This window comes from Carettochelys insculpta, chromosome 3 (assembly GCF_033958435.1).
Source record: "Carettochelys insculpta isolate YL-2023 chromosome 3, ASM3395843v1, whole genome shotgun sequence".
In the NCBI taxonomy this organism is placed as follows: domain Eukaryota; kingdom Metazoa; phylum Chordata; order Testudines; family Carettochelyidae; genus Carettochelys; species Carettochelys insculpta.
In genome coordinates, this window is record NC_134139.1 from 48,712,422 (window position 1) to 48,736,397 (window position 23,976).

The window sequence follows — 23,976 nt, forward strand, 5'->3', positions numbered from 1 at the left end:
TATATCCAGGAGGAACAAGGGAAGCATATTTTGAACATGCAAAGTGGAAACAAATTTCTCTAGCTCCATTGTTTTTCATGACAAAAGATGAAATTGTGGATTGGCCTCATGGAACGGATGTCTGGGACTCTCCCCAAAATCTCTGCTCTGTTTTCACAAAAATTATGAGACGAAAGGCTGTTTAAAGAGATAGCAGATGGACAAAGAGGAAGAAGATTTCAGGGTCTCAGCCTTGGAAGCTGCCAGAAATGGGACCATTAGGTCCATAGAAAGTGGAAGACAGGGTTCTCTGGAACCTGGCCTGAGTTCAATCTTTGTCATAGATTCTAAGGCCAGAAAGAACAACTCTGATCATCTGGTCTGGCCTTCTCCATAACACAATCCATAGAACTTCCCTGAAATAATTCCTTTTTGAACTAGAATATGTGTTTTAGAAATCACCTCACCGGTGTGTTTTACATAGTAACTTAAATATGAAGAAGATCTAAAACTCTGGCATTCTCATTAGATTTGGTTTTGCTTTACGCTGGTAAAAACTGCTGGATTGACAGCTCTAGATTGGAACAAAGGAAAGTGACCATGCAGGCAGCAGCTGCGTAGGCTTGTCTTACTGCCTCACTACCTTGTGCTAACCGTCACTGACTGGAACCAGTTAGTGTAAGGATGAGCAAGGAGCTCAGTCTTCATGGGCTATTTACTCTCTCAGTCTTTCTGCTGAAACTGCCAGGAAGTGTGCCCCTTGTGATGGCACCTTGAGCCATGTGGAAACTTCTGCACCTGGGAATGGGTAGAGATCTGACAAATTCATTTACACAAAACATGAGACGGTTACAACCTTTTGGCTAGTATTGGCTCAGTTTAGATTCACACCAGTGATGTAGAGGGGAAAAGCTCCATATGCCTTCACCATTTCCCTGAGCCATTTAATCTCTTCCTCTTGATTTTTCGTGGCTTCTTTGCAAGAGCAAACAACATTCATCACTAATAATGAAGACCATGAGCTATATTCAGTGACTCTGAGAGTGCCGTCCCCCATGCCACAATGTGTACTTTCTCCTAGTCCCCATCCTAACAGCAGTGGTACATCACTTCTTTTTTTTCCCCCTTGCCCCTTTTATTATAGATTGATCCCTCTTATTGGTGAAATACCCCCTCCATCTCAGCTGCTCATCGGTTTTGCATTTAGCATTTTTCCAATAATGGTGGCAATGTCAGTATGTCTCTCTCTCTCTCTCTCCTCGGATCTCCTTTGGCAACCTCTCCCAGTAACGGATGGTTCAAAAAGTCAGTGAGTAAACGTGAGACAGCTGTTGCTGGAACCATTTTCTCTCAGAGAACTGTGAGTTTTATTTTCCATTTTCACTATTTCTTGTCTTTTCTTGGTGGAATTCCTTAATTATTTTCCTTTTCCCCTGCTTCCTCATATGAACAAGGAAGTCAGGGTCAGCTTCATTTATTGGCAGCTGTCTAAAACTTAAGCTTCTGTATAACTCACGACTGACAGCTTCAGATTCAAACACTGATCATTTCCAACTTGCTTGTGCCTAGATGTGTGGATTAGTGCATGGAGAACACCCATTAGATCCAAAGAACATTATATTCCCCTTATTGTAGGTTGCTGCTCAGTCTTAATTCATCTCTGGTCTACTAGGCATGAATGTGACTATTCAGAATACCGAGTATAGTACAATGCAGATACAGAACAGGAAATGAAAAAGTAGTAGGGAGATTACACAGGGAAAGGTGGTACTTTGGGCCAATTCTTATTTTGGTTAAGTTGCGATAACTCTCTGGTGTAGCTCGTTTGACCTGATTAGCGTTACTCCTGTTTTTATACAGTGGAACTAGGATCAAAATCCAAACCATGCTCAGGAGTTACACTATTGTAATTCTGTTGAAATCAGCGAAGCTGTACCCATTTACACCAGAAGAAAATCTGGCTCCACCAATATTAATTTTACTAAAATGGATTTGTTGAGGATGGATTGTTTTGGGGGACATAGGAGAAAATATAGACAACTGTTCTGCTAAAACTAGGAGTTAATGTGCTTCTGAATTAGAAAAATTTACACTTTTTACATTTTACATTTTCCTACTAGAAACCACAGCCTGAATTACTTCTTTGTAATCAAGACTTTCTTACATCTACAACCGGTCTGACTCTGACTTCACACTGGTGCTAATCTGGTGTAAAACTCACTGACTTTAATGGATTAATTCCTGATTTATTTGATTTTTGGAACAAATTATCTTGGTGACTTCAATGTAATTATTAGATGATAATCACCCAAAAGTTTTTGAGGGAACTCAAATATGAAATACTAACTGTAATATGTAGTCTAGCACTTAAATTAGCTTCTGCTCCACATAACTGGAGGATAAATAATGTGATACTAACTTTAATAAAGACCCCAGAAGCAATCCTGCCAGTAAGCCTAACCTCAGGCAAAATGCTTGAAATGGATACTATCAGACACATGGATGAACCTGATTTGTTGAAGAAACAGCACAGGTTTTGTAAAGGGAAATCATACTTCATCAATCTATTTTAGTTCTTTGAGGAGTCAACAAGCATTTGGACAAGGTTCAAGGATCAAATGGGTACACTGTCCTGGGACTTTCAGAAAGCTTTTGACAAGATCCCTCAACCAAGGGTTCGTAAGGAACAGCAGTCATGGAATAAGAGGGAAGGTACAGAGAAAGGCAACACAAATATTTAGTCTCAGAGGGGTAGCTATGTTAGTCTACAGCTACTATAGGGTCAGCAACTTTTTCAAGGCAGAGTGCCAAAATTTGACCTTTAGACCTCTATGTATGGTCCGAGTGCTGCTGATACTTCAAAAGTCATGAATAGTCCTACTTAGAACAGCTTAATTAATAAATAAATAAAGATGCAGTGCTTTACCGTTTAGAAGGTGGTTGGTAGCGTTGGCTAGCCTTTTTTGTTAATCCACAGGTGGCATGGCTTTGAGCAAGCTACTGACTGCATGGGGGAAGACGGGCAAAACTGAGCTCCCACCTCATGTGCCAATGAAAATTGGCTCCTGTGCCGCTGTTGGTCCCCACACCAGGGGTTGCTGACCCCTGATCAATAGCGTCACAAGAATCAAGCAGTCCTGTAGCACCTTAAGGACTAACAATTTTATTTATTAGGAAATGAGGTTGGGTCTTACCCAGGAAAAATCATTACCTAATAAATAGAATTGCCAGTTTTGAGGTGCTACAGGACTGGCTGACAGATATTTAAGTGCATGGAACAACTGCCGTATGAGTAGAGATCAAAAAGACTTTGACTAGTCATCTTGGAAAAGAGATGACTAATAGGGGAATATGATAGTGGGCTGTGCAGTCATGAAAAATGCGAAGAAAGTGAATGTGTTTCAGATGTTTACATAACGTAAGAACTAGGGGTCACCCAATGAAATTAATAGGCAACAGCTTTAAAACAAATAGAAGGAAGTATTTCTTCACTCAGTACGTGGCCAAGCTGTGGAACTTGTTGCCGGAGGATGCTGTGAAGGCCAAAACTGTAAGTGGATAAGTCCTTCAAAGGCTACTTAGCTAATAGTCAAGATGATTAGTGATACAACCCCATGCTCTTAGTATTCCTGTGCCCCGACTGTCAAATGCTGGGACTGGTGACAGAGGATGAATCACCTGATTATTGCCCTGTTCTGTTTATTCCCTTAGAAAAATCTGGCATTGGCCACTGTTGGAAGACACACCTCTGGGTTAGATGAAACACAGGTTTCACCCAGTGCGGCTGCTCTGCTGTTTTTACCTTCGTCTGATAGGAGAAGCAAGCCCCATATACCCAGATTTCACCCTTCTGATTCTCTTCACTGCTAAGACTTTAGTCTTTACTTCAGTCATTTTATTTCACTACTGCAACCTCTGCCCTTCCAGCTTCCCCCATCTCCCAACCCTGCAGCTTGACCAGAGTGCCACTGGTAAGATCATCTTCCTCTTGCAAGATGTATCATTGGTGTTCTCACTCCCTTTTACTGCTGCTAACATTCATGAGTGCAGGGGATTGGACTTGATAACCTCTCAAGGTCCTTCCATTGCTGTGATTGTTTCTCCTTTTCCATTTTTTACCATCTTTTACCTCGTTCAATCCATTATAAACTACCCACTCCCTCATGGTTGCCCCAGCTTCTTTCCTGAGGTGAGCGTTCCCTTTGCTCACTCTGCACCTACTGAGTAGATCAGGCATGAATAACTGCAGTGCTGTACATACCTGAGGACACAGATATCTTACTAAAATACCGTAATAGTAGTAAACATAAGTGGATCTATTTAACACTGGAGTTTGGCCTGTGGAATGCCTACCTACTTTCTTTATCTACTTATTGAAAATTGGCTCCTCTTTTTGCACCTTTGCCTCTAGTATGTGATAACAAATGTCTTAAATCTATTTGTTCCAGGCTGGACATGCCTCTTCTTCATTCAGTTTCTCCATCCCATAAGCTTGTCCCCAGTAGAAAGAAAATATGGTGAATAAAGCAACAAACACTCTGAACAAAACTAATGAAATGGCAAGAATCTTTTAAATTTACTCACTGGGTTTCTTTTCTTTCTCCTGTGTTCAGTCCCACTAGCAGAGTCTCTTTCTGTTTAGTCACTGACTCATTGCATGACCATGACCTTCCAGAGTCCCATTACCTGGATTGTATTCAAAACTATCAGTACAGAATAGGGCCCAAAGGAGGAGATTTTGAGTGATTTGAGCTTACTATAATAGGGCTAAAAAGAAGTAAAAGCCTTTATTTCCATCTGATTTGCTTCCACTCCAGGGCTCATCCACGCAGCTTTGAGTTTTGCTGCTCACTAAAGGAACCTTATTGGGTATTGGAGGTGAGGACTAATAAGATAAGCGAGGAAGGCTTTTGCTGGAATAGTTAACTTTTATAACTGTACACAGAGGTGTGTTGAAATCTTCACACGACATATTTAAGTCAAGACTTGAGCATCAGATGCTCCTGAAGGGCTACAGATATTAGTGATCTGTCACACTATCTGGGGTGGAGACTCTGACCCTTTAAAGCACTTCATGACTTTATAGTAGTCCCTTCCAGAGCAAAGCGATAGCAGAGTACGCAATGCGGTACACGTCACTCAGAGAGCATTTTTGTTGTTGTTAACCTGCAGCATGCTCTGCTCAGCCCTCTCTGTTTTGCACAGCCTATTCCCAGCTTGCTCTCGGGAAAGGGACAAAGAACTTTAGCAGATGGCCTTTGAACTGGATTGCTGGTCTGGAATGATGCTTTATAAATTCTAACGTTCAGTCTGTCTCTCACAGATGACCTAACCAAAGCACAGAAATACATTGTTGACATGGATAAGTGTCTATCTGCTCTGTCTCAGTGCTGTCTTCTCCAAATAGCTGATTTATCTTGACTTTGAAAAAAGGGAATTCTGACTTTCAGGTCAGGTTTATGCAAAATTTAGGGGAAAACTGATTTATTTTTGGAGCTGCTGTTTTAATACCTAGGGAAACCCTGCTCATGTCATTCTGGTGATCTAAGGCTTTCGATTTCAGTTTCCAAATCTTGGCACAAAGTCTGAAATAAATTCTCTGCTGTTTCTCTTCAGCTTTTTTGTCAACTCAGGCACTTTAGTTTTGTTGGGCGTCTTTGAACATGATAAATAGGGAGCTGGGGTAGGTGTGGGACGTCCACTTGAGCAATAGGAAGACATTGTCATTTGGGGATGATCAAAAAGCAAAGCCTGGAGCAAAGGCACTTGTAGCTTGCACAGAAGGTAAAGCTAATTTTTAGTCAGTGATGCCCAGTGAACTTAGAGAAGATGCTGTAGAAAGGGCTTAGATAGTCAAGCATGTAGTAATATGGAGGTGGACACAGAATCATAGAATCCTAGGGCTGGAAGGGATTTCAAGGGGTTATCAAGTCCAGCTCCTGGCCCAAAGCAGGATCAAGCCTAGCTAAATCATCTCAGCCAGGGCTTTGTCAAGCCAGGATTTAAAAACCTCTAGGGATGGAGATTCTACCCCTCTCTAGGTAATGCATTCCTGTGCTTCGCCACCCTCCTAGTGAAATAGTTTTTCCTAATATCCAGCCTACACCATCTGTTCTGTAACTTGAGACCATTGCTCCTTGTTCTGCCATCCTTCGCTGCTGAGAACAGCCTCTCTCTCCATGCTCTTTAGAGCCCCCCTTCAGGAAGTTGAAGGCTGCTATCAAATTGCCCCTCACTCTTCTCTTCTGCAAACTGAATAAGCCCAGATCCTTCAGCCTCTCCTTGCAGGTCCAGCTGGTAGAGCCTGGTGGGCAGACAGCACCAGAGCGGCTTTCAGTTGTGCTTAACTCACGTTAATGTGTGTTACGTGAACTCAAAGTCGCTCATTTTGAGGGTTTACTGTATAATAAACAGGAAAAGGGATTTAGACCATTGTACAAGACATGGTTTATGTAACACCTTGGCTACGTCTACACGTGCACGCTACATCGAAGTAGCTAATTTCGAAGCAGCGACATCGATATAGCCTATTTCGATGAATAGCGTCTACACGTCCTCCAGGGCCGGCAACGTCGATGTTCAACTTCGACGTTGCGCAGCCCAACATCGAAATAGGTGCAGCGAGGGAACGTCTACACGCCAAAGTAGCACACATCGAAATAGGGATGCCAGGCACAGCTGCAGACAGGGTCACAGGGCGGACTAGCGCTTCCAGGGCAACAGCTAGCTGCTCCCTTAAAGGGCCCCTCCCAGACACACTCAGCCTGCACAGCACGCGGTCTGAGGAGCCATCGGCACACAGACCCCGGGCGCCGCAGTCATGGACCCCCAGGAGCAGCAGCAGCAGCCAGAGGTCCACCCAGCCCTCCCGGCAGGAGCAGGGCTTGCCCTGCTCTGTGCCATGCGGGAGGCAGCTGAGCACCTCCTTGCCCCAGAGGAGGAGATGCACCCAGGGCAGCAGGGCTCAACCCCTACCCCTGCAGCACCCCGCCCTCCCCCGCCTCACACGCCGGCGGTTGTGGAGCTACCCCACCAGCACCGACTGGTGGGAGCGGCTGGTGCTTGGGGAGTGGGACGAAGACCGCTGGCTCAGGAAATTCAGGATGAGCCGGCAGACATTTATGGAGCTGTGCCAGTGGCTCACCCCCGCACTCAGGCACCAGGACACCGCCATGCGGCATGCCCTCCCAGTGGAGAAACGGGTCGGCATCGCTGTCTGGAAGCTGGCCACTCCAGACAGCTATCGATCCGTGGGCCAGCAGTTTGGTGTCGGCAAGGCCACCGTCGGGGCTGTCCTCATGGAGGTAAGCGAACCCACGGGGAGAGGGCAGGGCAGGGGGAGGGGGGCCCAGGCACAGGAGGGCAGGGCAGGGCAGGGGAGGCCAGGGCAGGGCAGGGCAGGGCAGGGGGGCCAGGGCAGGGGAGGGCAGGGCAGGGCAGGGCAGGGCCACGCACACCCTGCTCACCCCTCATTGGTGCTGTCCCATGTGCTTTCTCTGCAGGTTGTGCATGCCATCAACGCCATGCTCCTGCACAGGCTCGTGAGGCTGGGGGACCCACATGCCACCATCGCAGCCTTTGCCACCCTGGGCTTCCCCAACTGCTTCGGGGCTCTGGATGGGACTCACATCCCCATCCGCGCCCCGCATCACAGTGGAGGACGATACCTGAATCGAAAGGGCTACCATTCTGTCATCCTCCAGGCCTTGGTGGACAGCTGGGGACGTTTCCAGGACATTTATGTGGGCTGATCTGGCAGCACCCACGACGCCCGGGTTTTCCGGAACTCGGGCCTGTGCCGCTGGCTGGAGGCGGGGACCTACATCCCCCAGAGGGAGGTCCCTCTCAGGGACACCACCATGCCCTTCTGCGTCATCGCAGATGTGGCGTACCCCCTCCGGCCGTGGCTCATGCACCCCTACACAGGCCATCTCTCCGCTAGCCAGGAGCGCTTCAACCAGCGCCTGAACCATGCGTGCCAGGTGGTGGAGCGCTCATTTGGCCGCCTGAAGGGACGCTGGAGATGTCTCCTGACCCGCCTGGATGCAGGCCCCAACAACATCCCCCAGATTGTGGGTGCCTGCTGCGCCCTGCACAGTTTGGTAGAGAGCAAGGGGGACACTTTTTCCAGGGCTGGGCTGCGGAGGCCGGCAGGGCAGACGTCCAGCCACCTGCTGCCCCCAGTTGGCAGGTGGACCCCGAGGGGACCCAGGTCCGGGAGGCCCTGCGGGTCCACTTTGATGAAGAGGCCGCGGGGTGAACTCTGCCCAGGCCCCCTGCTGCCCACCCCTTCCTCCACCACACTCCTGCCCCAACACCTGCACCATGGAGCACCCCACCGCACCCCCCTCCCACTTGTCCTGGACAAATGACAGCACGCACTTGTGGCTGAACTTAAACTTTTTTTTTTCTTTCCGAACCCTTTTTTTTTAACTATAAATATTAGAACCAAAAGCAAAGTACGTAAAAACATGTTGAACAAAACCAATATGTACAAAAATAAAACAATACAAAGAAACAACTGTCCTCAATAATAAAAAGAAAACCAGGGAGGATAAAGGGGAGAACTATTTACATGGGGGGGACGGGGCAAACCGGGGGCAGAAAATAACAGGGTCCAACTATATACAAGGGGGGGGGCCACGTCCCGGGCCCCTCGCCCCTATAGCCCGGCACCGGGCGTTGGCGGCCGGGAGCCCCGCCACGGTCGCAGCCCTGTCCGTGGCTGGGTGGGGGCGGGCAGGACCGGAAGGTACGGTGGCCGGCGAGTGTCAGGTGGCTCCAGGGGTCCCTCGGCGCTTCGGCGGTGGGTGGCGGGGCGACGGCGGACGGGACAGCGACGGGCGGAGCAGCTGGTGGTGGGGCTGCAGGAGCAGGCAGGGCGGGCGATGCGGCGGCCGGCGTGGCATGGGGGGCCAGGTAGTCCACCAAGCAGTTAAATGTCTCCATGTAGGCCCCCCATGCCTCCTGGCGCCAGGCCAGCGCCCGCTCCTGCAGCTGGAGGTGCTGCTCCGCGACCTCCAGCTGCCGACGGTGGATGGCCAGCAGCTGGGGGTCCGTCGCCGTCGGCTGTTGGTGGTGCGGGGTCCGCCGTCTAGCCCGCCGTGGGGCCGGTCGGTCCTCGGCCGAGGGGCTGCCCTGGAGCGATGGTCCCGGAGGGCTCTCCGGGACGACTGACGCCTTGCCGGCGCTCTCTTCCGGTCCTTCTGATGGTGCAGGTGCAGGACACAGGAGAGGAGGGGGGGGAAGAAGAATGGAGACAGGCGTTAGTGTGGGCCCCGAGCCGTGGACTTTGTCCCCCCAGCCCTGTGCTGCAGGTTCCCCGTCCCCAGGAGATGCTGCTGTGATGGATGGGGTTCAGGGGTCCCCCTGCCCTGCACCCCATCCCCTGGTGGGAGCGACTCTCACTTCACCCCCTAGGGTCTGACAGCAGGAGAGGTTTCTTAGGCCACAGATGCCCAGTTTCTCCCAGGAGTGACAGCACCAGCTGTCGGAAGAGACAGTCCTTCCAACCCATCCTGGGGAGAAGACCCCAAGGGGTGCCCCTCTGGGATGCAGCTTTCCCCTTCCTCAGGCTGGCTGCCTTCCAGCTCTCCCTTCCCCTAGCCTCTACCTGTGGGCCCCGCCCTCGCCCCCCAAGTCCAAGCCAGCTCGGCTCCTCCCTCCTGTTTGTTCAGGGCAGAGGTGTCACCTGCCAGCTGTAGTCCCAGGATCCTCCTTTGCCCCTGGGAGCTATTTGGCTCTTGTTGCTCATATGTAGCCTGAGTCTCCCTTTGGCACGCCCCCCACTCCATCACATGCTGCTGCTGTGGGGTGTCCCACCCCCTCCTCCCGGGGGCCCCTCGAGGTTCCGCTCCCCCCTGGCCCGGGGATGGGGCATGGAACTGTCATGCGGGGTGGGGGGGGCAGGGGCTGATGCAGTGCTGTGAGGGCCATAGCCCTGGTGTCCTTGGGGCCATGGCCATGTGAGCATGTGGGGGGCCCTGGACACATATCTCTTACCCCCACCCCTCAAGCCCAGGGGTGTCCACCAGAGGGGGGTACCTACCTGTTGGTCCGCTCCCACGGTCCGGAGATCCCCGGGGGGCGGAGGCCCTGCTGCTGCTCCGGGATGGCAGGAGGAGGATCTGCAGCCCAGATTCTGCGCAGGAGGAGCCCTCGTCCTCCTCCTGCCGTGATGTCCCGGGGGTGGCCTCTGGGGGGAGCCCCCGGGGTGCGGGACTTGCCTCCGGGGCGGACTCTGTCTGCAGGGCCTGCTGGGGCTCGTCGGCCGAGGTGTCAAGGGTGGCCGGAGGGGAGGAGGTGTGCCGGGGGCCCAGGATGTCCCTGAGCTCCCTGTAAAAGGGGCAAGTGACGGGGGCGGCCCCAGATCGGCTGGCCGCATCCCGGGCCCGGGAGTAACCCTGCCGCAGCTCCTTGACCTTACTCCTGACGTGGTCAGGAGTGCGGGCAGGGTGACCCCGGGCAGCCAGGCCGTCGGCCAGCCGAGCGAACGCATCCGCGTTCCGCCTCTTGCTCCCCATTACCTGGAGCACCTCCTCCTCGCTCCAGAGCCCCAGCAGGTCCCGCAGCTCGGCCTTCGTCCAGGAGGGGCCCTGCTGCTGCTTCCCAGCCTGGCTGCCCTGGCTCCCCTTGGGGGGGGTCCCCTGGGGGCGCTGGGGGGGCTGCCGGCCAGCCATCGCAGCTGTGTGGGGGGCTGAGGGAGGTGCAGGCTGGCCGCATGTGCAGGCTGCAGCCTGCACGTTCCCTCAGCTTCCTGCAGAGGAAGGGAGGGAGAGGGGACCTTTAAGGGGCCGCTCCACGTGGCCACCAGTGAGCTGAGGGGCTGGATAGAGCGTCTCTCAACCCCCTCAGCTGATGGCCGCCATGGAGGACCCGGCAATTTCGACGTTGCGGGACACGCAACGCCTACACGGTCCCTACTTCGACGTTGAACGTCAAAGTAGGGCGCTATTCCGATCCCCTCATGAGGTTAGCGACTTCGACGTCTCGCCAGCTAACGTCGAAGTTAACTTCGAAATAGCGCCCAACGCGTGTAGCCGCGACGGGCGCTATTTCGAAGTTAGTGCCGCTACTTCGAAGTAGCGTGCACGTGTAGACACGGCTCTTATGTGGAATGTGCTTTTCTGGAGGTGGCTGATAGACTTATTACACTGATCATTGGCATGGGGGGACTTGGCTAAGAATGATAAGCTTTCAGAAGCCATGGTCGGAGAAGCTGCTAATTAAAAATTAACTTCCTTGTGCAACTTATCTGTTCCATTTGTGCATTTGAATCTTACCTGCTGCATGTATTACATTAGCTTGCTTTAGCCCTATTTTCCATGTACAGCCAAACTGGCTTTGGAAGACTGAGTGGGACCGCATTTTCCCTGGGGCATGAGCAGCACAATTGTCAGCTGAATTCTGATTATATGATTTTTGCTTAGTGCTGGTGATAGGAGAGGCAGAAGCTGAACAGCTTAGTTGTCATCTTCCATGTGGAATTTGCAGCTTGGACAGTTAGACTCATATTTGGATTTGCAAGCTGAGCATATTTGCCCTGGAATCAATGACAAAGGATACATGTAGAATGGCTCGTCGTTCTTTATGACGCTAATAATTTTTTTAAGGGGAACGCTACAGTAGGCATTCAAATGGAGTTGAGCCCAGCTAGGCTGCAAGGGTCACTTGGCACCACAATATGTTAACTGTTTTGTCTGTGTTTAATTCTTTCCTGACTCATAATGACATCTCTGGGTGCTTCCAATCCCACTGTTGATATCCCAGAAGGCATTGTGTTACAGTGATATGCTCTGGGATATCATCAGTGAACCAGGAACATTTAATAAAGGTCAGCTCAAAGGTATTTGAGTGTCAAATGTTTCTGCAGCTTGTTTAGGGAGAAGGGGGGAAATTGGTGTGGAAGTCAGATTTCAATCCATTTCAACTTTAGCTCTGCCTCTCACCTCTATGCAATAAAGGGTTTGCAGCTGAGTGACCACAGGGGCTCTTTCTCTTGTGTACAAATGAAAAGCTTTTAAAGACTTGGGCATCAATTAAACAGAACCAAGGGAACAAGTGGAAAGTAAAACCCCTCTAAAGTCTGAGTGCAGGCATACACTTTTGGGGTTCTCCTCCCACAAGGGTATTTAATGTGGGTTTCTCTATTCTCCCAGTTGGCACTGGCAGAACCCACCTTGCTAGAATTCAAGAATGAAAAATTACCAGGATTATGCTTGTATAAATGGGCCAAGATGCATCACCCATGGAGATTCTGCCTTGCAAATGCACAATTAAACTGATGAGAGATCTGGAATACGGAAGGGTCTCTTACTGCTGCCATATGGATCATACTTACAGATACCATACTTTAATGGGAAAGAGGGGATTTGTTTTCCTCCAGAGTCCTAAGCAGACGTTCTTTATCAGGATCGAGAGGGCATTTTATTATTTTCACTGAATGCCCCAATTGGTAATGAATGTGGACATGTATACATAGTCCTGACCTTCAAGCACTTTCACTCTAAGCAGAGATGAATAGTAACAGAGAGTAAGCTGTGCTAGTCTATACACTATCAAAACAAAAAGCAGTCAAGTAGCACTTTAAAGACGAGCAAAATAGTTTATTAGGTGAGCTTTCATGGGACAGACCCACTTCTTCAGACCATAGCCAGACCAGAACAGACTCAATATTTAAGACACAGAGAACCAAAAAAAACCCCTCCACTCTCTGATTTGCTCACCTTGATTATCTTTTTCTGATTTGTCCTCCTTGCTTACTGTTTTTGGTTCTCTGTGTCTTAAATATTGAGTCTGTTCTGGTCTGGCTATGGTCTGAAGAAGTGGGTCTGTCCCACGAAAGCTCACCTAATAAACTATTTTGCTAGTCTTTAAAGTGCTACTTGACTGCTTTTTGTTCTAAGCAAAGATGTGACACATCCAGGGCACATGTCTGACTGTAGCTCCTTATAGGTGGATGGCAGGCAATGTGGAAGCTGTCAGTGGAAAGCAATGAATGTTATCAGTCCCTTTCACCTCACCCTTTGTGTTTCAGACATTGCTGAATGAGCTAGACCGAAGCATGGGGCGCTATCGGGATGAGGTGAATCTGAAAACAGCCATCATGTCCTTTATCAATGCTGTTCTGAATGCTGGTGCGGGTGAGGTGAGTCACCACCCTGGATAGTCTATCTGCCGCAGCACTGTTGCTGCTGAATCAGTTGCTTTGGAAATGTCTATTAGACCAAGGTGCAAATATTTACAGTGGTATTGAGTGGGTGTAGTTATTGGAAAAGATGCTTGACTGGTCATATGAATCCTAATTTACAACATCTTCTTCGCTCTTTGCTTGTGACTCCCCTTTGAACTCCCCTCCAAAGAAGAGACTTCCAAGCTTGTCAGTGTGAGGGGTGTTTTTGTGAGGAGCCAGGTCCTGAACATACTTTTTTCAGACTCAGTACAAATTTGGTACACAGGCCCCTCCCACACACATACTGCAATTTGCAGCCTGGGCTGGGTCCTGGTAAAGTGTACCCCCCTCCATGTGGGAGCCCTTTGAGGAGTGGACATGTAATTTGAATAAAGCCTCCAAAATTCTTTTCACTTTTCACCTGGACTTGGAAGTGACCTGTTCTTGGCTCATAGAGCAAACACTGGTTTGCTTTGCTCTTCTTTTGTCCCAGGCGGCTGAGCATTTTGTAGGACACCTGCAGGTCTTTGGGTGTTCCCTCCCCAGATGTCAGTTATATGAGGACTAGATTAGAAAGGAGACTAACGGGATACACAAGTATCCTAGAATGACATGGTGACCGAAGGCCTGACTTAAACTTACTTTTTGATGGAAGGGCAGGATTGTTGAGAGAAGTACTGAGTGGGAACATGGGACATGAGCCTACCTGTGAACCCTTAAAAGCGGAAAAGGTGATACTCAGAGTAAGAATTTATCTTTAAAAGATTCAGGACAGATTCACTTAGAGTCTGATGAGTTGTTTCTTCCACCCCCTCAGGACAATTTGGAATTTCGATTGCACCTGAGATACGAGTTTCTGATGCTGGGAATTCAACCTGTTATTGACAAGTTAAGAGGACATGAAAATGCAACTTTAGACAGGTGAGTCAGGTTGTCTGAGAATAGTTACTTAATTATGGAGCAATGGTGGAAGTTCCAAAAATAAGATTTCCAACTGAGTTTCCATTTAAGCTCACTTTTGGCTCTCTCCCTAAAAGTCAACATGCTTTCCCTACCCCAAAAACAAACAAACAAACAAACAAACAAAAAAGTATCCTCAGAATTGATAGCTTGTTTATGGAGGGAACAGGACAAATTTTGGACAAGGAGTTCCAGAATTTTGCCAGATTTTGTAGATAATCACCAGAATTCAAAATATATTTATTTTGCCACGCTTTAAAAGTAGACTAACAGACCCCTCCACCCCACAACCTTGATATGAAAGAGAGAGAACCAGAGATCAATAAACACGTCAAATCAATACCGAGTATGCAGGACTGATGTTTTAGTTCTTGAAGTCATATTTTAAAAAGCTAGGATATTAAATAGCACTCCTGCGTGGCACATCAGCCGTGGTGACTTAAGTTCTGTAGCACACTGTGTTGAATGAAGCAGTTTAAATTAGGCGCATCAGAAATCTGTAAGCCAAAGTAAACACCTTATAACAACCAAACTAGGTAATTTGATCGAGAAAAATGAGGGTCTTGAATAAGCTTGAGAGAACAATGAGGCTCCTGTAGAAGTGTATCACCCTGCAAAACGAGGCAAAGCAGAACAGAAACTTTGAGGGAAGAATGAAGAGTGGTGCTCAGAGTGATGTGTGAATCAAATCTCTTCCATGACCCACCTATTCCTGGAAAGGGAATGTCCCCCTGCGGTGCTACTACCAGCTCTGTTACTCCAGTTCAAAATGCCTTCTGCAGGATAGGGCAGGTGTGGAAGGTACCATGTGGCTTGGAGAGTGGCAGTAGTTTTTACTGGAATTAGGTGACTTGAAAGACAGGCAAATTAGGCCCCTAAGTTTTATACCTAGTTTGCAAGACCTAGGATGTCCCATCAAAACTGGTGTTTCCTTCAAACCTATGAATGGTTGGGAATACTGTGGATGATATTTCTACCCAGGGACCAAAGCACGGCATAGTACAGCCTAACGCTTGATATAAATACTGGGTTAAATCAGTTGCCTCTTGTGAAGGATAATGCTGCACATCTTTGGCTCAGAATTTGGATGTAGGTTGCTGGGCTTTGCTTTTTATATGCACATCCCATTATATTAGCACTACGCTAGACCCCTGACTTATGTGAAGGTTGAGTTCCTGTGCAACCCTGTGTAAGCCAAATATCATGTTAATTGGGGGACCCAGGAAAGTGACCAGCGCAGCAGTGTTGGACTTTTTCCTGTCTCCTGTGAGTGGTGTGAAGCTGGGAGTCTGGCTCCCAGTTCCCTGCCGCTCACAGGAGACAGGAAACTGATCAGCTCTGCTGCGTTGGTCAGTTTCCCCACTCCTGTGAACAGCTGGGAGCTGGAACTTGGCTCCCAGCTCCCTGCCACTCACAGGAGACAGGAAACTGATCAGCGCTCCTGTTGGGGTGGCAGCTAAGAGTCAGGATGCCTACCCTGACAAGAGCTGGGAAGCCACTCCTGTCAGGGGCAGCAGCCTGACTCTTGCCACCCCTGACAGGAGCAGGGAAACTGTTCAGTTTCCCAAGTCCCGTGAGTGGCTGGCATCCCAGAGACAGGTGGCAGCTCCCTGCCCCTCAGAGTCGCATTAACCCGAGATTAGCACAACTTGAGTGCATGTATCTTGGGGTTTTACAGTACTGGGTTAGATTCTGCTCTGTGCCACTGCTTGAAAGCTGACTAAACAGTTGCTCTGTTCTGACACCACTGTACATGAGATGAGAATCTGGCCCATGAAACTATTGACGATTCTTTCTCCAGTAAGCAAAGATGCTGAGCAGGAAGTCAATGGACTTACCATGGAGTAAGGTTAGACAAAGAGAGCACTGAACCTTAGGGCTACGGCAATTTAAGAAGACCCCAAGTGCCATGACAAAATGTCTTGTGTTTCATGGAATATTTGAAATTCCCTGAGCTACATGTCATGAACAGAATGAGACTGTTCTAGCAGTCTGGCGAGAAACCAGGGCACAGGGATTTTCACTCTGTGCAGTGAGTGATAGTGTCAGTCTCATTACAGCATGTCATATGCCTGTTTTCATTTCTAACCTCTGAAAGCAGCAATTGCCTTGACATAGGGACTTAAATGGGGATTAACAACTTGTTGAACCTCAGGCCATTCACATTTCTGACCTTATCATTAAGGCCTGTTTAGTGCTGTGTCTGAGTGTAAATATTCCAGTGTGTCCATACACTCCTGTTACTGGGGTGGTGGTAGGAGGAGGAAGAAAGAGGTTGCCTCATCAACCCTGTTGTTATTGCCACCTCTGTAAGGGAATAGAGTTCCCCTTCTCCCATCTTCTCCCCGTAGCTTTGGTCCAGGTGAGAGTTGTGCCACACAAGTTAATTGGATTTGTTTCCTCTTTCCTAGGCACTTAGATTTCTTTGAGATGGTGAGGAATGAGGATGATCTGGAACTTGCCAAGCGGTTTGATGTGGTGAGTTGCCTCTGTGGGAGCTGGAGTTGCCAGCAGCTGAATATCTGTTTTGGCTGCTCATTGCAAAAGCCTGTGACTTTCCAAGCTGTCAGCAAGGAACAGCCATGGCTGCTAAAAGGATGATGGCAGCTTTTTGCGGTTTTTCCTGTGCAGCAAGGGGACAGTACTCATGAAAACACTGAATGCTCATATGACTCTTGCCAAAGGGCTTTGGACAAAGGCTCTTCCCTCTCTGTGTTTTGCAGAGCTTTCAGGAACAGAAGAGGACAGGGCAATGGAACACGTAATATGCGATGGCCTGAACCAAAATTCTGGATCCAAATATGTGTTTACTTTGAGAGAGTTATGCTCTGGACGTGATTCAGACCATCCCTGAGTTTTCCAACAACAAACTCAGTATATTTCTGAAGTTTGTCACCTGGGAGGTTGTGAAGACAGGTTGGCATTTAGAAGAGATGGGAAGGGGGAAGAGTGCATATATTTTAGGGAGAAAAAGAGTAAATAGAGCAAGGTTAGAGGCATGTGGTTCCCTCCTTTCCAGCCTCCCAACCTTTTTAAGGAACCATTCCTTACTGCTACTACAACCAGGTGTGTCAGAGCTGATCCCAAAGGCCTGCCTGACTCACTATCTGCCAGTCCCCTGAGTGGCTCAGCAAAGCTCCTCTGCTAGGTCATCACAGGTCAATTCCTGCTGTTTGAGGTCTGCCCATCTCTCTTGTTAAAGACGTTTCGCTCTTGGATCCATTTGCCGCTCTATATGTTTCTCTTCCACTATTTCATGTTATTTCTCTGCCTACTCCAGATTCACATTGACACCAAAAGTGCCTCTCAGATGTTTGAGATGATCAAGAAGAGATTGAAGCACACGGATGCCTATCCCTATTTGCTATCAATCCTTCAGCATTGCTTGCAAATGCCTTGTGAGTATATCCCAGCTTCCTGAGGCAAAGGGAAACAGAGAGCCATGATATAAGAAAGGGACAATAGAGCACAGCAGGGAATGGACTTTCTCTCTGATACAGTAGAAATGTGTTCAAACATTGTGGATGATGGAACCAGGATTTGACACTGAATCTAGCAGGCAGATTTTGGAAAGTTGCAAGCTAGCAAATGGCATCTTCACTCTGTGCTTTCAAACAAAATTAAGATGCTGGGGACCCCCAGGCTTGTCACGAGCCAAGCTTCTCTTTGGGTGGGGGGCATTTAAACTAGACGGTTCAAAGGAGAGACAGAACTCTTGTGTTCTGGGTCTGGGAACGTCAAGGAGTGAGTGCCATTTTGAATTTTGGGACAATGCAATAAGGAATTAAAACATTCAGATAAAACCTATGTTGTCCATTGATGTGAAATGTCCAATAAGCCTGTCTTTGGACTGCTGTTTCATGGTAATGCATATGCACTCACACCCTAATCAGAAAACCAAATCAGGGTTTTCTTTTTGACGGGTGTGGCATGAATTCGGCTCTTTAAAGTTATTTTATTAAATATTCAATTGATAATAACCAATTGATGCTTCTGAAGGTAATGGCCAAGAAGAGGGCTTAGCAGGATCCTTATGCAGCTGTGTAACTCCGTTCTTGTAGGGAAATGGGCTGTGGCATCCTGGACAGTGGTTTTAGTAAATTCCACCCAGGCTTGACCAGTGAAACTGAGAAACTTGGCAGAGAAGCTGGAGCTATAACTCTCCTGATGTCTTTCCAAGAGGCTGCTTACAGTGCATTATGGGGCACCTGCTGGGTTTAAAAGTACAGGTGGCCACCTGTATGACATAGATAATTCTTTAGTGTGATACAAGACATCACATATGCTGTGGGGGCTCAGGAAGAGCCCAGAGTGTGCTAGCAGAGGAGGGCTACATTTTATCAAAATGTTGTGGGGTTATAGGCCCAGTTCAACAGTTTTTAGATATTTAATAAAACAGCTTTTAAAAGGACAGTCTTTAGGTTAATCTACAGTGCATTCCTTGCTGTTGGGTGTATAATCTGTGTCTTCCCATTTGAGATGGATCACAGCTCCTCTAATGCATACCAGAGGGCTCAGTCTCTTTAAAAAATAATATAGACACTGGTAACTTTTTTTTATAGCTCATTATGTCCACAGAGGGTTTTATTGAATTCAGTTACAGATACCTGAGCATGTAATTGACTAATATAAATATTGTAAAGTGCCTGGCTACTTGGTATGTAGATATCCCCACCTTGGAAGAAAATTCAGCTCCCAGCAATTAGCAGAGTCACAAGTCTGACTTACTGAAACTCCTCTGTAGCTGCATTTCTGCACACACTTACCTGACCTGTAGCAGGACTCATGAAATATGAGTGTGTAATAGAGGCACAGGATTGAGTTTGCACTTTTCACGAGTCTGGTTTGATAGGAATTTTACACCCTTGTTGCTGAAGTGTAAATGGCAATGCAAGACACAAGATAGTGTGGAGTCAGGACTTACATTCTATAACTTACCTGCAGTGGGTCATTAGCCCCTTCCCCCCGCCCCCCACACACACCACCATTAACAACTCTTTTTTAAGATGGATAAAAAGAAAGCAAGGAACATTGTGCTGTTGCCTGGGGAATACAGCAATTGCAAGCACCTTCAGTTGCTAATAGTAGCACCTGTATGTTGGTAACAACAAGAAGTCCTGTGGCACCGTATAGGTTAACAGATATTATGGAGCATGAACTTTCATGGGCAAAGACCTGCTTCATCGGATGACTCGTGCATCTGATGAAGCGGGTCTTTGCCCATGAAAGCTTATGCTTCAAAATATCTGTTAGTCTGTAAGGTGCCACAGGACTTCTTGTTGTTTTGGAAGATACAGACTAACACGGCTGCCTCTCTGATACTTGTGTGTTGGTGTTTCTTCCTGCAGATAAGCGGAATGGGGGACATTTCCAGCAGTGGCAGCTGTTAGACAGGATACTACAACAAATTGTTCTTCAGGATGAGAAAGGGGAGGATCCAGATATAGCTCCACTGGACAGCTTCAATGTCAAGAATATCATTAAGATGTAAATTGTGTTAATTGTTCTTATTCAATCCTGCTATCCAGCACATTAGTTGTAAATGGCACTTAAAATACCAGGCTCCTGCAGTTAGGAGCTTACATGTAGGTTATATTTTATTGTGATCTGCTGTACGTTTTCTAGTTAATTGCTTTCCAGACTCTAGCTTAATCTGTTCCTTATTTTGTAGGGTATGTTTTACTTTCCTCTGCTCTTTGAGTACTGTTAGCTGTGGAGCTGGTGGAATATCAAGGAAGGAATGTCATAAAATGTTAATGAATTGTGTTTCATTCTGTGGGCTGCTTCACATGAGAGATGTGGTCACATGGACCATCCCTTCACTCAGCTCCTTCTGTGCCCCATTCCTTGTGTAGTACCATACTTTCCTGTGCCATCTCATTTAATTATGCAGTTCATCAGGTTGATCTCTCTGGTCCATGGACTGTAGGTGGAAAGCTTCTGGTCTAGGCACTATGAAGTGCTTTGCAATACTTTGAATATAAACGCCTCCATAAGACTAAATTCCAAAAGTTGCCTTTTTCACTCATCTTTCATTGTGACTAGTTGCCCACAGGGCTGGCAGGCTGTCTCAGAATAGACCATAAATGACCTGGTTTCATCTTTCAGGCTGGTGAATGAGAATGAAGTGAAACAATGGAGGGATCAGGCAGAGAAGTTCAGAAGAGGTATGTGATCTCTGTCTCTTTGTTGGAAAAGCTCAGTGAGATGACCTGATTTTAACCACATAATGATAGACAGTAGAGATGGAGATGACAGTTTTCATCCTCCAGTCCATATTCCCAGGGGAAAATGCTTGTTTGGTCCTAGTAGTATATTTTCCATTGCCTTCTTTAGTCTAGTTTAAATGACTCAAGTCATGAGGCATCCACAGATTTTCATGGGTGATTATTCGACATCTGGAGACGTCACCTCTGGTAAGTAATACATCCTGAAAATCAGTCTATGTATTCCTCTGCCCAGTTTCATCCCATTGTTCCTAGTTATAACCCACCACCAGTTTGCATTATTTATCTCAATCTGTCTCACATCTGTTTAGAGAGCTTTCATGTCTTTTGCTTCATCAGTTATGCTTCCTCATTCTCCCTGCAGAACATGCAGAGCTGTTGAGCAGACTAGAAAAGAAGGAAAGGGAATGTGAGATAAAGACCCAAGAGAAAGATGAAATGATGAAGACATTGAACAAGATGAAGGACAAGCTGCAGAAGGAATCCTTGGAACTGCGCCAAACTCGGGACCAGATGACTGACCTGGTAGCTCAATTCAATGAGTTCTCGGTATGAGGTTGGGAACTTTTCCTCTCATCCTTTAACCCACAGAAGTGAACGAATAGTGAGCAAAGGCACAGTAATGGTGGATTGTCTTTCTCCCCCCAAGGGAGTCTGAGTGCATAGCTGCAAAGGTGGAGTCTTTGGATGCATCTGTGCTGTGGTCAGAAGTATGATCGCAGCGTGAATAGACAGACCTGTACTAGCTTTACCCATGTGAGCATGGCTAGAAATAGCAATGAAGACATGGCAGCATGGGCTTCAGCACAGGCTGCACAAGTACACTGAGAATCCACAGTGTGTACTTGCATTTGCTAACCTGTGCTCGTGCCCATGCTGCTGCATCTTCCCAGCTATTTGTACATGTTCCAGCTTAATTAAAGCTGGCACAAATATGCCAGCCCGTGTTGCAAGCACACTCCTGATGGCAGCATAGACTCACCTGTAAAGGCTGCATAGGCCTGCATTAGGGACCAAGGTAGGTGCCTTAGTAAGACATTCAGGGGTCACCATCCACATGTCTGTAGATAGCGTCCCATTCTTTGTAATCACCTTCTTCATTCAACCATTCGCAAATAGCCGGGGGGTACGTGTCCCTTCCCACAGTGCAGCAGATGCCCGTAATTTGTATTGAAAACCCCAAATGGAACATGTTTGCCTCTTATTTCCAGAGACAGCTGGAGGAATGCAAACAGCACCGGTTATAGGGGTGTAGGAAAGGGAGGTGACAAATGCTTCTTGTGGAGCCTCCAGAGGTACTGCTGCTGCTTTTACACTCTGCAGGCCTAACATTTCCATCAGTTACCTCCTGTGTGGTGCAGTGTCTTCCTCACTCCCCTCATGTCTCCGCCTCCAGGAGTCTAAATGCAATCCCCAGAAGCTGGTCACTGTGGATAGGGGCTTCCCTCCTGTCTATGCTGGTGGGGTTAATTGGCAAGTATCCAGTAGTTTAAGAATCATACCCCCAAAATTCAGGAGATTAAAATTCAAAATACCTTTTGCCTTTTTTCCTGGCTTTCTGTGTTTTTGAGTGTTTTAAGGGTCATATGTCAAGGTCTTTCCTGCCACCACGAGGGCTAGAGATGTATTTTTTGACTTTCAAAGGAAAGCTGAGAGTCTTCTTTATCATAAAAATTCTGCAATCTGGGGCTTTGAGGAAGATACCAGATATTGTGAGAGAGACTGCACATGAATGGACAACATGGAATTATTGTGCATTTAAACATTTGCTGCTTTATTTGTTTTTGTTTTCCAGCAAGGAGGTGGCATTTCCTTTCCACCCCCACCCCCTCCCCCTCCTGGTGGCCCATTAGCTTTGCCCTCTTCTCTGATGGAGTGCTTACCCCCGCTTCCACCCCCACTCCCATTTTCCAGCTGCCCCCCTCCACCTGCTCCGCCACCTCCCCCAGGAGGGCCACCTCCCCCACCTGGAGCCCCTCCTTTCTTCAACCTGGGGATGATGCCGCCTCCCACAACTACCTTCAGCAGCAGTGGGACCAGCCTGAGGAAGAAATCTGTCCCACAACCTTCTCACCCACTGAAATCCTTCAACTGGGCCAAACTGAGTGAGGTAAGATACCGCAGCACCTCCACTCCGCCTCTGTTCCAGTCAGGCATTAACTGGGGTTGGCTGGTGCCACTGGGGAGACATTCTGAGTATCGGAAGTTGATGTCTTAGTGTTTCTCTTTAGACCAAGGTTGCTGCCCTGAGTGGGAGAGGGCATTGTAGTCTCATCCACAAGATTTCACAGCTACACTGGAACATCGTGGGTCTGAACCAGCAGGCCCTAGTGTAGGACTTCAGCAAAGATCCTCATTCTGATGGGCTACATTATCATGACCAAGGCACGGCCTAGACTTTCCTGAATCCAGATCCAGGTGTGTCTATAACAAGGGCCCAGCAACAGTGGATGTAACATAAACCAGATCCAGATGTCCCATTGACTAATGCCTAGAGGTATCCCGTTCCTGCAGACTCCCATCAGTGAACAGGAGCATCTCTATAGTGCGACCAAATCTAGGACAGACATTGCAGATTTCACTTCTAAATATAGCAGGGGCAGTCTCTCAGTAGGCACAGCCACCCATCAGGGCTCATCACGTGATCGTGGCTGTATGTGAACCCACATCTGCCCTTCTCACAGTTAGATTTGCAGCCTGTGGTCTTATTTTCACTCACTCTCTTGGTAGGAGAATTCCTAAGTGAAGTTGCCATGAGAAACGGAGAAGAATTCAAACTGGCTGTTGTGTACATGGCTCACTCCTTTCTGCCACCCCTGCAGCCGCTATCACCACTCTGCCTCTCTCCCTTCTGCTGGATTTTCTTTTTCTCCCCTTCTCTTTGGAGTATTTTTTTCCACAGATTTTTTTTTTAAAGTGTCTGTTGGATTTGGATAGCTGCCTAGAAACCCACGTTCTTTTTTAGACTGAAACTCACCCAGGGCCCAACTCAGGCATTCAGAATGAGTGTCTGGGGACCTCTGGAATGCCACAAGAATTCACTCACTCTCTTTTGCTTTAAAATAAAGCAAAGTGAAATATTTGCTGCCCCGTCTGTGCTTGTCTGTCAGGGCCACGTGGGGGTGTGGGAGAGAATGGGGATTTATTTTCCTTCTCAGAACACAGGACTTGGTGCACTGATGAAAAGAAGTAATAACAATGCTTGTACTTTTTAAAAAGCAAGAGGCACAGGTGTTTCTGTTTAGTGCACAGTAACCACAGGCTTATCCTGCCCTGTGGTTAAGACTGGAGGCAGCTGTGCTAATATTGAAGGCCTGAGCAGTGAGGTGGATAAAAAATGCTATTTTGGGGCATGTGGAGCAGTTTGGGGAGGTGTAAGAGGTAGGATATTCCTAGCGGGGCATTTCTTAGTGAGAGCTCAGTACCTCGTGGTGCTGTGAGTAGAAGTGTAGCAGGGATGGTTGGTTGGGGCACATTTTGTTGCAGTGTCAGTTGAAGTTGCTCTCTGCAAAGGGAACGGCCATGTTTGAGCCACTTCCCTCAGCGCTGGTGGGTTCTCTATGCTGCTTACTGGGCACTACCTTTATGCTTATTACCGTGGTAACTGATGGGCTTTACCTCTACCCTCAGAACCCAGTA

At 47.8% G+C, this 23,976-nt stretch overlaps 1 protein-coding gene across 4 annotated transcripts in view; it reads left to right on the top strand.

Moving 5' to 3' along the window:
* DAAM2 (dishevelled associated activator of morphogenesis 2) overlaps nt 1-23,976 on the top strand; it is a 230,721-nt gene that overhangs the window by 149,119 nt on the left and 57,626 nt on the right. For 3 of the 4 annotated variants that reach the window (XM_074989803.1, XM_074989802.1, XM_074989806.1), the window contains exons 8-15: nt 13,016-13,126; nt 13,968-14,071; nt 16,522-16,588; nt 17,391-17,508; nt 19,459-19,597; nt 20,219-20,277; nt 20,702-20,886; nt 22,133-22,447. In XM_074989803.1, coding sequence (XP_074845904.1) covers nt 13,016-13,126; nt 13,968-14,071; nt 16,522-16,588; nt 17,391-17,508; nt 19,459-19,597; nt 20,219-20,277; nt 20,702-20,886; nt 22,133-22,447 — 1,098 coding nt within the window. The remainder of the gene's footprint in view (nt 1-13,015; nt 13,127-13,967; nt 14,072-16,521; nt 16,589-17,390; nt 17,509-19,458; nt 19,598-20,218; nt 20,278-20,701; nt 20,887-22,132; nt 22,448-23,976) is intronic. The other variant, XM_074989804.1, reaches the window with a different exon arrangement.